Source organism: Dendropsophus ebraccatus, chromosome 9 (genome assembly GCF_027789765.1).
Source record: "Dendropsophus ebraccatus isolate aDenEbr1 chromosome 9, aDenEbr1.pat, whole genome shotgun sequence".
NCBI classification, from domain to species: Eukaryota; Metazoa; Chordata; class Amphibia; order Anura; family Hylidae; genus Dendropsophus; species Dendropsophus ebraccatus.
The window spans coordinates 41,696,446-41,710,075 of record NC_091462.1 but is presented as its reverse complement, the minus strand read 5'-3'; the positions used below and the strand labels follow the sequence as shown (position 1 = coordinate 41,710,075).

Sequence of the window (13,630 nt, the reverse complement as noted above, 5' to 3'; positions counted from 1 at the left end):
GATTACATTATCGGGCAAGTAGATGAGAGGTCACTAATCGTCTCCACACGCGGCACATGATTTCCATGCAGAAAACTATGTTTGTAGATTTGCAGTATGTCTGCTATGTTGAAGAACTTTTAGCATTGATTTTACTCTGTTCAGCGTAGCAGGGGTGAGATCAGCAGCAGCACGGTCCTGCCATATCAGCTGCTGCTTCCTCCACTTTACTTCTACTGTAATCATCGGAAATCTGATGTTTCCAGAAAGACATGACTTCTTTTGTTATCACCTCCTAAACATTATATTCTTATTATCATACAGGGTATAATCCTAAAATGGATGCCGATCGAGAAAAGAATGAGAAGCTAGAACCACCGGAAGAAGAGGAACACGAGCCTCCTGTGGAAGAAACCCCATCACCCTCGGAGGACCTGCCAGCACCACCGGAGGAGATCAAAGGATGGAAGTTCCTTCTCTTTTACCTTTGCCTGTATGGCTTTATGACTCAGCTGCGCCCAGGAGAGAGCTTCATAACTCCATTCCTGCTCAGTCCAGAGAGGAACTTTTCCAAAGAGCAGGTATGGAATCCATACTTTTACTACCTGATATTAAGAGCTAAGTCCATATGTTTTTTTCCTGCATATGAGGCTTATAGAGGTTGTCCACCTTAAACTAACTTGTCCCCCTATCCACTTGTCCGTACCCCCCGGACGATGGAGCTGCCGGAAAGAGTCAAGTGCTGTACTCGGCTCTCTCGCTAGCTCCATAAAAAATAAACAGCGCCACGGGTCGCGTGCTGTACCCACGGCTGTATTCAAAACAAAGCAGCTGAGGGGCGGCAATCTGGAGACCGCCTGTGATTTCATACTTGCCCCCTATTCTGTGGATACCCAAGTTAATTGAAGGTGGCCAATATCTTTGTCTTTTTATTGCATACACTAAAAAAAGCATACTGCTACAACAGGATGGGTAGATTATTACTATTTATTACAATGGAAGAATAAAATGTATACGTCAGGTGTACGTCAAGGATGTGTCCTAGCCTGAACTGTATGGAAGATAAGTTGTTCAAAGTCTCATTCATAATGTTATGTTCACATTATAAAATATCTCTGTGTGTAGTATATATTGGCAAACTGGCAGAAAGGTATGCTAATGTATCACGACGTGTGCTGACATCTGACCTGTTCACTTAATTATGTTTACTCTGATTTTATTGAGAAGCCAACAAAGCAAAGTGCACAACACGTCAAATCAATGACCAAAAAATATCAGTTATAGTGGCATAAAGAATAACCGTGATACATAGCACAACATGTTTTACATATAATTTGAGGCAACATAAGGAGCATAATGAAACACAGGGTAGCTATGCAACCACGCTATGAAAATGGAATGAACAAGGCACCTTGAGGTGCTGCAATTTTGGAGAAATATCAAGAAAGGACATGCGCCCATGAGGGGCCAACACAATGAAGCCAGTACAGTATAGGCTCATGCATAAGGGCGCAGAAAAGAATCAAAAGAAAAAGGAAAGAAAGGAAGCAAAGAAGCATAAGAAGAAAGGAAAAAAGAAAAAAAAAGGGGAAGGAAAAAAGGGGGGGGGGAGCAACAACAACAATGACAAGACAAAGCGGAACACATAAACACAGGGGAAGGAGGTAAGGGACCATGACATAGAAAAGGGGGGGGGTAAAGGGGGTAATAGGGCGCTGACCCTCAACACCACAGACTCATCTCAGCTCTTTACCCTCACAATAAGAGACTAGCAAAATCGGGAGCCTCCACAAAGAGGGTCCACGCAGTCCAGATCTTACGATGCGCCTCCGTTCTGCCCTGCGCCTCGGCCACAAATTCCTCCGCCCGTTGAATTCCCTGCATTTCAGTGAACCACTCCCGCAATACAGGGGTCACACCCGTCTTCCAGTGTCTCGGTATCACAGCTCTCGCAGCCGCAAGAACATGTCTCAGCACGCCCTTCTTGTGACGTGACAATGAGCCGGGTAGTAGAGAAAGGAGCATGGCACTCGGAGTATTGGCTATACGTTTACCAGAGTACACCTCATACACCCGTAATACTCCTTCCCAGAACACCTTGATTTTGGGGCAACTCCACCAAATGTGAAGGAGTGTTCCTTCCTCTACCCCGCATCTCCAACAGCGATCGGTAGATTCAGGGTACATGCGGTGTATGGTGGCCGGACATCTGTACCACCTAGACAATAACTTATAGCTTTTTTCCTTCGAGTGAGAGGAGAGGGAAAGGCCATGCGTAAAAGTGCAGATTTTGAGAGTCTCATCTGGGGAGAACGTTATGTTCAAGTCCCTCTCCCACATGGCAAAAAAGGGAGCCCGCCCAGAATTGCATAGCGACAGGAGTAAACCATACATTCTTGAAAGAACCCCCCTCTCCACCCCACTCGACAGGAACCAATCGTCAAATTCAGTAAGAGGTGGGCAGGTAGATGCTCCAAACCCCAGGGAAGCTACGAAGGAAGATAGTTGGTTGTATTCGAGCCAGGGCAGTCTCCCCGCAGGACGGTCAGGGTAAAGAGATGTCAATGGCGGCAACCGAGCGCCAGTGAGAATCTGATGGACCCTAGGCAGAGCGTCTTTTTGCCAAACCAGATAAGTATGAGCCGCGAGAGCCGGCCGAAAAGATGGATTGTCAAAAAGAGGCGTCATGGGCCCTGGGCGCAGAGAAATCTGGGACCGGGCAATCCAGGTATCCCATACTGCAAGCGTGTGCTTGGTCAAATAAGGCCACCCCTGCACCGAGTCTCGGTCCGCCTTTGCTAGCCAGGGAGCCAGCGCTAAAGCAACGGGGGCAAGCGCAATCTCCACTGTCACCCATCGCTTAGAGAGTTGGTGTCTGGCCCAGTCAATGAGTCGAGACATGACTGCTGCGTCATGATAGATCTTTAAATCTGGCAATCCCATCCCGCCCTGCGTTTTGGGCTTTGAGAGAATCTTCCGGCTAAGGCGAGGTCTAGCATCACCCCAGACATATTTAGTGAATGCCCGGTGCAGCACTGTGAAGTAAGTGGTAGGGACGTATATCGGCACTGTTTGAAATAAATACAGAAATCTCGGCAGAATGTCCATCTTCAAGACGTTCATCCTGCCAGACCATGTGAGAAATTTGCTATGGTAGGCTTGCAAACACGCGAGGATCTTCCTCTGCAGTGGGAGGTAGTTTAGGGGAAATAAGGAGTCTAGTTTAGCGGGGATTCGAATCCCCAAATACAGTATACTGTCGGAATGCCACCGAAAAGCAAAGGCGCCCTGGAGGGCGCGGACCACATCAGGCGAAAGAGAAACATTTAGACCCTCGGTCTTCGACAGGTTGGCCTTAAAGTTACTTAGTCTACCAAAGACCTCAAACTCCTTTACTAGATAAGGAAAGGAAGTGGAAGGAGAAGTGACATAAACCAACAAGTCATCTGCATAGAGTGCTGTCTTATGACACTCCGAGCCAACCTGAATGCCGTGAATACTCGGGTTGTTACGTATTGCTACCGCGAGGTGTTCCATAGTCAGAACATAGAGAAGGGGCGACAACGGACACCCCTGACGTGTACCATTGCAGATCTGGAAGGCCCCCGACAGGATCCCATTAGCCCTAACCCTGGCACAAGGACAGGAGTATAGCGCCATGACCTTACTAACAAAGGCATCGCCTAACCCAATTTGTGTTAGGGCAGCCGAAAGAAATTGCCAATGGACCCTGTCGAAGGCCTTCTCCGCATCGACCGACAGCAAGCAGACAGGAAGCTTAGCCTCATGGGCGTGGGCTATCAATGAGATGGTACGCATGGTGTTGTCCCTTGCCTCACGGCCCGGGACAAAACCCACCTGATCCGGGTGGATCACCTGCGGTATGACGGCATTCAGGCGGGTCGCCAGCATCTTAGAGTATAACTTTATGTCACAATTGATAAGCGATATTGGTCTATAGCTATTGCATTGTGTGAGGTCCTTGTCAGGCTTAGGAAGAACCACAATGTGAGCCTCCAAAGCCTGTTTTGGAAATGGACACGTAGCAGTAACTGAGTTGAACACAACCGACAGGAAGGGAGCCAAGCGCTCCTTGAACATCTTAAAGAAAGCAGAGGTGAGCCCATCAGGGCCCGGACTTTTACCAGCTTTAAGTTCTGAAATTGCGGCGCCCAGCTCCTCAGGAGTGAATGGAGCATCGAGTGTCTCCGCCGTCTCCTGCTCTATCACAGGCAGTGCAGTAGCATGTACATACTCGGATATCTTGGCTCTGCGTATCTCCGGGGGCAGGTTATCATAGTACCCTTTCAAGGAGTACAACGAGCCATAATACTCTCGAAATGATTCAGCTATCAATTTGGGATTATGAGTCAAACCCCCTAAACGGGTAGAAATGCTTGGGACATACGTAGGAGCGGTCCGGGGATGAATATGACGGGCCAGGGCCCTGCCACATTTATTTGCATACGCATAAAGGTAGTTGCGAAAGCGGCCCTTCTGGGACACCTCTGCTCTCTGCACAATGCTCGCTATTTGCTCCCTGAGAACCGTCAACCTAGCCAGCGTGTCCACTGCCGCTGTCCGCTTATGTTGCCTAGAGGTGGCATGCAGTTCCTTGAGTAAAGCGCTAAGCTTTGCGCCGCGCTCCCTTTTTAAACGCGCGCCATGTTGGATAAAGACCCCCCGTAGGACACATTTTAGGGCCTCCCACTGCAAAGGAAGAGACGTGTCATCCGTAGCATGTACTGCCAGAAAGTCTAGGATCGCCTTTTCCACGGCTGCCTTACAGACTACATCCTGCAGTAGCGTCTCATTGAGGCGCCACGTCCACTCAGTAGGGGCGCCATCAGGGACCCCCAGGGATAAGAATATTGGGGAGTGGTCGGACCACAAAGCCGTGCCAATGGACGCGTGAGGGGTATGGAGCAGCGCGTGTTGGGACACAAAGAACATGTCAATCCTACTGTATCCCAGATGCACGGGGGAGAAGTATGTAAAATCCTTATCAGTAGGGTGTAGCACCCTCCACACATCTACAAGTCTCTGCGCGCGCAATGCCCCTTTAACAGTCGAAACTGCCGTCTTGGGAACAGAGGATCTACCAGTCGACGTATCTATCAGGGGATCCAGAGTAAGGTTGAAGTCGCCCCCTAGGATGAAGATCCCATCAATAAAGGTATCAGCAGTCGTCAGAATATCCCTGAGGGCCCTGCCCTGGTCCGAATTGGGGAGATACACATTACCCACCGTATAGATGGTGGAGGCCACCTTAAATTTAACAAAGACAAACCTACCCTGTGGGTCCAGCAACGTATCAAGGAGGACGTGCTGAAGAGACCTATGTATTGCCACCGAGACACCTTTAGACTTGGCAGCCGGATTGGTGCTATGGAACCAATGTGGAAAACGGCGGGACTGCAGCCGAGGCACGTGGCCCTCACGGAAATGCGTTTCCTGCAAAAGAAGAACATGTGATTTCTGTTTGTGCAAGGAATATATAACGCGGTTGCGTTTGATCGGTTCATTGAGGCCTCTCACATTGAGCGAGGCGAGTCTGAGGCTTGCCACAGCCATGGTGTAAGTGGATAGGGAATATGGGGGGGAAATGAGGGGGAAAGGGAAAAGGGGAAGAGGAGGAAGGGACACAAAACACAAAAGTAGACAACTGAACAAGCAAAGCAGAAAAAGAAAAGAAAGAGAAGCAGCAATAAGAAAAGAACAGAGAAAGAAAAGGTACACAGAACACAGAGGTTCACAGAAGAAACCTCCTAGCCGTAAGGAACTAATCCCTACAGGTAAAGCATACACTATAAAGGCGCACCTAAGCGCCCACCCTAAGTGAGAGAGTGTCTAGCAATAACAATAACCATGTCCTCCACGAGAAGGACCGTGATACTGAACCACTGAACCATTGCGAACAAGTATGTAGCTACAACGACCAGCTAAACATGCAGTTTGCAAAGAAAGAATGCTGATGTATAACAACCCAGACCCGAACATCCCCTTTAACACCCCCCCCCCTACAACATGAAGTCTGAGACCTCTTATCGAAGTTCCCCACCAACCTATGCATACACATCCCTACCCGCTACTATGATATAGAAACCTTTCAATAGCAAGGTAATATCTTCCCCCTCCCTTCGCCACCCTAAAGCATGTAAGGCACATAAACCCCAGAAACCATCCAATAAACGGAAACTGCCAGGCATAAAAACAGTCACATCAGAATTCGCGGTGGAAAGGGCGCTCAACCCTCCGGATCATCAGCTGCTCTTCCAGGTAGTGAGGCCCCCCTACGAGGGGGGAGGACAGGAACAGGAGACCAGTCCGCCAGTCTCATTGCAGGCAAATCCAGGGCCAACAGGAATTCAGGGAGGTCAGACGGGTCGCGTAGAACATATCTGCGACCACCATGCCTAGCCACCAGCTGGAACGGGAAGCCCCACACATAGGGAATCTCCCTATCCCTTAAGACCTCCAAGAGCGGCTTCAGGGCTCTACGTTGAGATAGAGTGTGCCGAGACAGGTCCTGGAGAAATGTCAGGGAGGCACCATCAAAGTCATACGCAGGCTCATTCCGCACTTTCCGCATGATCTCCTCCTTCACAGAATAATAGTGTAGTCTGCAAATGACGTCCCGTGGTTTATTGGGATCCGGGTTCATAGGCCCTAAAGCCCTGTGGGCCCTATCAATCTCCAGCTCCTCAGCATTCTGTCTCTGTAGAATGGCACCAAAGATACCCTGAAGTGTAGAAATGAGGTCTGTGGCTCTGGTAGCCTCCGGCAACCCCCGGATGCGAATATTATTTCGCCGGCTCCTGTTCTCATTATCATCATGAAGACGGTACAGTTGAGCCAGGTGTGTTTCCTGCGTCACCACTTTCGCGGTTAGATCAGTAACCTGGATGGCCAGTGTATGGTGGTCAGCAGCCACTTCCTCCAGTCTAGTTTCAGTTTTTTGCACAGCTGCTTTTATGGAGCTGAGCTCCTGCTTGTATGAGTTCTCCAATCGCTGCACAAAAGATTCCATCTCAACCCTGGTGGGCAATAGCTTCATGTGTTCCTGCCAGTCCCACGGTGGTTGGACTGTAGACCCCTCAATAGCGTGTCTAGTAACTGTTGCAGGAGAGGGCGCTGGCTGCGCTGCCATAATGATATGAGATGATGCAGCAGCTAGTGGAGCTGAAGTGGTTAAACTTGGGCCGCCTGGGTGAGAGTCAGGTAGATAGGGAGGGAGAGCAATTCCAGATGTAGCTGCTGCAGCAGCAGGGAGTAGGAGCAGAGGGGGTGAGGATCCTCTCAGAGGAGAACAAGACGGCGGCCCCGCGGTGATGGAAGGCTGGGCCCCTATATCACTTGTGGAACGGCAGCCCGCAGTCCCCGCCACTAACGTGACCGGTATCCCTTGGTGTATTGTCCGCACAGCCCCCTCACTAATGGACGTGCCGGGAAGCAGCGATGAGCCGCGTGATCCAGGCCGTGCGCCTGGGGAGTGAGGCACTGACGGGATGCCGCGCGCGGGCTGTGAGGCTGACTCGGGCCGGGGGGGTGAGCGACCGGGAGAGGGGGCCGATGGGGCACCACTTATCTGAAGGTCCCGGTCCGGTGTCTCCGCCGATGCCGGCCGTGCTGCCCGGGAGCGGTAAGGTAAGGCCTCTGGCTGTAATGGCGGGCGCTCCGGCGTTCTGGGCTCCGGGCCTTGCTGCGGGGTCTGCCTCAGATATCCGTCCAGGCTGCTCTGTCTGGTCCGGGAGCGGAGGCTACGGGTAGAGGCGGGTGTCCCCTTCTTTGTCCTCGGCATAGGGTCGGGTCTGGGTGTCTGCTGGCTGGTCAAAGAGCCCCTGAAGGTCCCCTCATGGCAGGAGCTCGGTAGCGTGCGTCCTTACTCAGCCATTGCTAGGCCACGCCCCCTGTTCACTTAATTAAACCAGCACAGTCTGCTAAAAGTATCATTTTGGAAATAGTCGATCATAGACTGCAGTGTGTCCAATAAACTGAATGGGCTTGCCACAAGTATGGGGTGGTATAGAGGGGTATGTTTGCAAGCACGCAGATGCACATCAGCACACACACAGCCATTTTCTTATGTGAACATTGCCTATAATTATAGTTTGTCAGCACTACATCTGTGTATACAGAAACTAACACTGTATTATTTTTAGAGGAAGACTGTGAATGTAACATCGTACAAATGGTTGTTTTAAATCAGGGGTAGGGAACCTTGGCTGTCCAGCTGTTGCAAAACTACAACTCCCAACATGTCCGGACAGCCAAAGCTTTTTTGCTTATACAGAAAGTGGTTATACCACATAAATTATATATTAAATAGCATTAGCAACATGTCTACTTTATGTTGGCGGCATTTATTAAACGATCTTTCATTTATTTTTAGACAATAGAAAGCTTAAAACATTAGCAGCAAATTTCCAAATTTTCAGTAAAATTTCAAAATCAGATATTTTTGGGGACCTGTTCAGGTTTAAAGTGTATTTGAGGGGCCTGTATGTTAGAAAGCCCCACAAAGCACCCCATTTCAGAAACTGCACCCACCACACTCTGCAAAAGCATATCCAGAAAGTTTTTTAACCCTTTAGGGGAGTCACAGAAATAAAAGCGAAGTGTGTAAGAAATTTGAAAATTTTAATTTTTTTTTCTATTACCAGAGAAATGCACCCCAATATTGCTCCGTTTCTGCAGTTTATAGAAATACCCCATATGTGGCCCTATTGCGCTATTTGACGCAACCACAAGCCTCAGATATAAAGGAGTGCCTAGTGAATTTCAACGCCTTCTTTTTATTTGGTCATTTTTGACCGTACCACTTCAGGTTGGCAGAGGCTCTGGGGTGCCAAAACCTAAAAAACACCCCTAAAGGGACACCATTTAGAAAACTACACCCCTCAAGGAATGTAACAAGGGGTGCGGTGAGCATCTGGACCCCACAGGTGCTTCACAGATTTTTCGAACAATATGGCGTGAAAAAAGAAAAATTAATTTTTTACACTAAAACGTTGTTCTAGCCTTCAATTTTTCATTTTCTTAAAGGGATAAGAGGAAAAAAAAGACACAATGTGTAGCGCAGTTTCTCCCGAGTACGGAAATGCGCCAATTGGCTTTTGGAAGCTGAATTTCACTGGAAAGGATTTCAAGGGCCATGTCGCATTTACAGAGCCCTCGTGCTGCCAAGACACTGGAAACCCCCCACAAGTGACCCCATTCTGGAAACTACACCCCTCAAGGAATCTAACAAGGGGTGCAGTGAGCATATGGACCCCACTGGTGATGGGCACAAATGTGGAACAATGTGACGTGAAAGGGAATATTTTCATTTTTTCACTTTCATGGCACAAATGTTCCCGTCATCAAGGGGTCAATATCCTCACTGCACCCCTTGTTAGATTCCTTGAGGGGTGTAGTTTCCAGAATGGGGTCACTTGTGGGGGGTTTCCAGTGTTTTGGCAGCACGAGGGCTCTGTAAATGCGACATGGCGTTCATCATCTATTCTAGCCAAATCCAACCTCCAAAATCCAAATCGCGCTCCTTCCCTTCGGAGGCTTGCCCTGCGCCCACATGGCGCTTTATGTCCACATGTGGGGTATTTACGGACTCAGGGGAAATTGCGCTACACATTTTGTTTTTTTTTCCCTCTTTTATCCCCTTGTGAAAATGATAAATTCAAGGCTAAACCAACATTATAGTGTAAAAAATGTAATATTTCATTTTCACGCCACATTGTTCCACATTTGTGCCCGTCACCAGTGGGGTCCATATGCTCACTACACCCCTTGTAACATTCCTTGAGGGGTGTAGTTTCCATAATGGGGTCACTTGTGGGGGGTTTCAACTGTCTTGGCAACACAGGGGCCTTTTGAATGCAACATGGCCCCTCGAAATCCATTCCATCCAAATCCAGCCTTCAAAAACCAAATGGCGCTCCTTCCCTTCGGAGGCTTACCCTGCACCCGCATGGCGCTTTATGTTAACATGTGGGGTATTTCCGTACTCAGGGGAAATTGCGCTACACATTTAGTGTTTTTTTTTTATCTTTTAGCCCCTTGTAAAAATGAAAAAATCATGACAAGATTAATGATTTAGAGTAAAAATTTTACAAAAATTACACTAAATGTTGGTCTAGCCTTGATTTTTTCCATTTCCACAAGGGGTTAAAAAAGAAAATGAACACAAAACGTGTAGGGTAGTTTCCCCTGAGTACGAAAATACTCCACATGTGGGCATAATGTGCCATATGGGCACAGGGCAAGCCACCAAAGGGACAGAGCGCCATTTAGAGGCTGGAATGGAGGATGGAGGCCATGTCGCAATTACAAAGCTCCTGTGCTGCCAGGACGTAGAAACCCCCGACAAGTGACCCCATTCTGGAAACTACACCCCATAAGGAATCTAACAAGGGGTGCAGTGAGCATATGGACCCCACTGGTGACGGGCACTTACGTAGAACATGTGGCGAGAAAATAAATACCATTTTTTTTCATTTTCACGTCCCAAATGTGGCCGTCACCAGGGGACCATATCCCCGCTGCCCCCCTTGTTACATTCCTTATGGGGTGTAGTTTCCAGAATGGGGTCACTTGTGGGGGGTTTCTGCTGTCCTGGCCGCACAGAGGCTTTGTAATTGCATCATGGCATCCTCTAATGGGATTGGCGGCCATATCTATTTAGCTGGGGAAAAGGGACAATTCTAATTTATTTGGGGGTATTAGGCCAATTATTAGTTTATAAGGTTGAAAATGACAGGTGTCCATCAAATTCAACCTGTGTTGATCCAGAGGAAGGCAAAAAACCCTAGTAAGGCAGACAACAGTAGCCTCATCACAGGGAAAAAATTCCTTCCCGACTCCATAATGGCGATCAGAATAATCCCTGGACCAACGTGACCCCTGAAATAGGAATAAGGGACAGAATTTAGATAATGTGGAACCCCAGTGACGTGTGGTGTGCCTTGAAGCGATCCAGTATGCAGAGGCTGGGGTGATCAGGACAGGCGTCACACTGGAAAATGGTTTCCTTCCTGATCCCCCTGTTACACCACACTCTGCACTTCTTCTGGGGTCTCCTGTTTTCCAGTGTGGGGGACGTCACCTGGAGAATGTTGTCCTGGTGCGATACGGGGTCCCTCATATCCAGAAGCGCTGGGTCCGCTCCATGGCTGCTAAATATTAGGGCTCTATTACTGCTTCTGATATTTTCGGATCGTGCCGCAAGCTACAGTAGCTCAGGCAGCGAGGGACCGGAAGAGGGGGGTGCTGGTATAAAAGTTATCCCCGTACAGGTGGTAACCTTTATCCAGCAGTGGGAAGATCAGGTCCCAAACTATCTCCCCACTAACTCGGAGGATGGGGGGGGGGGGCGCATCTGGGGGCTGGATTCGGGTGCCCCTTCCTTCATACACGCTAAGGGTACGTGCACACTGTGGAATGGCGAAGGATAACCCTTTGTGCATTCCGCAGCTGGCACCCTCCGGCGGAGTGATGCAGGCGCACGTCTACATCCGTGTCATAGACTCCATTCTATGCACGGGCGGATTCCGCTCTCCGTCCAACGTGTTCATTCTTTGGATGGACGATGGAATCCGCCCGTGCATAGATTGGAGTCTATGACACGGGTGGAGACACGCGCCCGCATCAGTCCATCGGCGGGTGCCAGCTGCGGAATGCACAAAGGGTTATCCTTCGCTATTCCGCAGTGTGCACGTACCCTAAATCTGTAAGTGTACCCTGAGGTACTCTCACAGAGTTTGGAGAATCTCACGCCATACCGTGATCTCTTATTGGGACGGTACTGGCGGAAAAGACGTGTCTGGGGGGCAGCGTACGCTACGCTACCCCCAGATATGTCACTGGATGATGAGGACGATGAGGGTGAATGGAGGAAAGAAGGATCCCCCCATTCATCCTCACTGGCTGTTTCGGTGTCGGAGGCAATAATAATGTATGCGTCCGACGCCGAAAACACCCTGGGGGCCATCTTTATACGGGGACTAGTATATGGGGTATGTAGTGGTGTAGTGTCAAACTTTATTCAATGTAGTGTGGTGTAATGTAGTGTTTTTTACGTGTTTTTTTACAGTAAGTATAAAAAAAAAACTACGCCAACAAAGGAGTTGCTGATAAATGCCGCACTTATGTGCGGCACTTATCAGCAGACCGTGGCAGTAGAATATAGAAAAAAAACACCCTACGCCAAAAAGGAGGAGTTGCTGATTAGCAGCACACTTTCGTAAGATGCTGATCAACACTCAGCGGCGATAGAGTGTGGAAAATAGAAAAAAAAAAAAAACTTTTTCTACATTCTGAACATCCCTGTAGCTGCTAAGTGTATTACACATATCAGCCGCTAGAGGGCAGCAGAGCGCAAAATCCGGAAAAAGACGAGGCTGGAGCCGAAAATAGCCGAAAAAAGACGATGGGGACCGCCGGAAATAGCCGAAGACCAGACGGAATGACGGAGGACGCCGCGAACCCGGAAGACGCCGATCAGGACCCCGGGACAGGTGAGTAATGTACAAATACCTGCTTTGGACCCCTCAGCTACCTAGCTGAGGGGTCCAGAGCAGGTATTTACTATTTTTGTGGACTCTGATCGCCGTGCCACCGGCCCGATCGCCGTGAACGGCCCGCCGTTCACGGCGATCGGGTCGGTGGCACCGTGACCACCATAACTTTTTACAGTAATGGCGGTCGGTGCCGTCCTCGGACAGCACCGACCGCCATTTTTTCCGGGTCACCAATGACCCGGAAAGGTTCCGATCGACGCTATTGGCTGATCTGAATTGAACAGCCAATAGCGGCGATCGTAAGCACGTGCCGAGAAGCTAAGATGGACTGCTATGATTTATAGCAGGCCATCTTCCCCGATCGCTGTGTGCGAACACACAGCGATCGGGGAAACATCGGGCGTAAATTTACGCCCTGATGCGTTAAGTACCAGGGCGCGAGGGCGTAAATTTACGCCCGATGTCGTTAAGGGGTTAAAAGGCTGGGTTAACACTTTGTTTATAGTGTACTTAGCCTGTATCTATGTGAATCCTTCTGAGAAAATGATAGTGACGTATACTTGGTGTACGTCAGTGGGCACCATTCATTTCAGTGGCCTGAATGGAGCCACCAAGGCCTTTGCTGCTATATGCTAATGTACCAGGACTCAATCACATGGAATGCTGCACTTTTGAGTCCCATTACCTAGCTTCTAAACTAGATGACTTTGTTTGTTGCATTGAAATGAATAACACCCTCTGCAGTATGCCACAGTATAGGTCAGCATCTTGTTTTCAGCAGGATCCTATTGGATACATGTGATGTACAAGTGTGCAGTATGCACCCACCCTAATATGCAAGTGGATATAAAAGTGAGTGAACAATGATCACCCATATTGATAATCATTACATGTAATATACCTAGTCATGTGAACAGACCCTTACACCTTTCTCCCCGTCTGTACACTGCCCTTCCTTTTCCTACTTCATAGAGTGGACCTTGTTATAATGCTCTGTGGGATGAATCAGCCGTGCCATATGGGAGATGTATGACTCCCTGTCCTGTACAGAGAGAGTGAGTAGCCTTCTATGGTTTCATAGTGGCCGCACTATACATGTGAAGCTTTTTTTTTTTTTTAAGAAAGATAAAGTAGAT

At 48.9% G+C, this 13,630-nt stretch overlaps 1 protein-coding gene across 6 annotated transcripts in view; it reads left to right on the top strand.

The window, feature by feature from the left end:
* SLC19A1 (solute carrier family 19 member 1) overlaps nucleotides 1-13,630 on the top strand; it is a 64,651-nt gene that overhangs the window by 33,704 nt on the left and 17,317 nt on the right. For 5 of the 6 annotated variants that reach the window (XM_069983071.1, XM_069983073.1, XM_069983072.1 and 2 more), the window contains one exon: nucleotides 304-560. In XM_069983071.1, the coding sequence (XP_069839172.1) occupies nucleotides 304-560 (257 nt within the window). Of the gene's footprint in view, nucleotides 1-303; nucleotides 561-13,630 lie in introns of those variants that run through there. The other variant, XM_069983070.1, reaches the window with a different exon arrangement.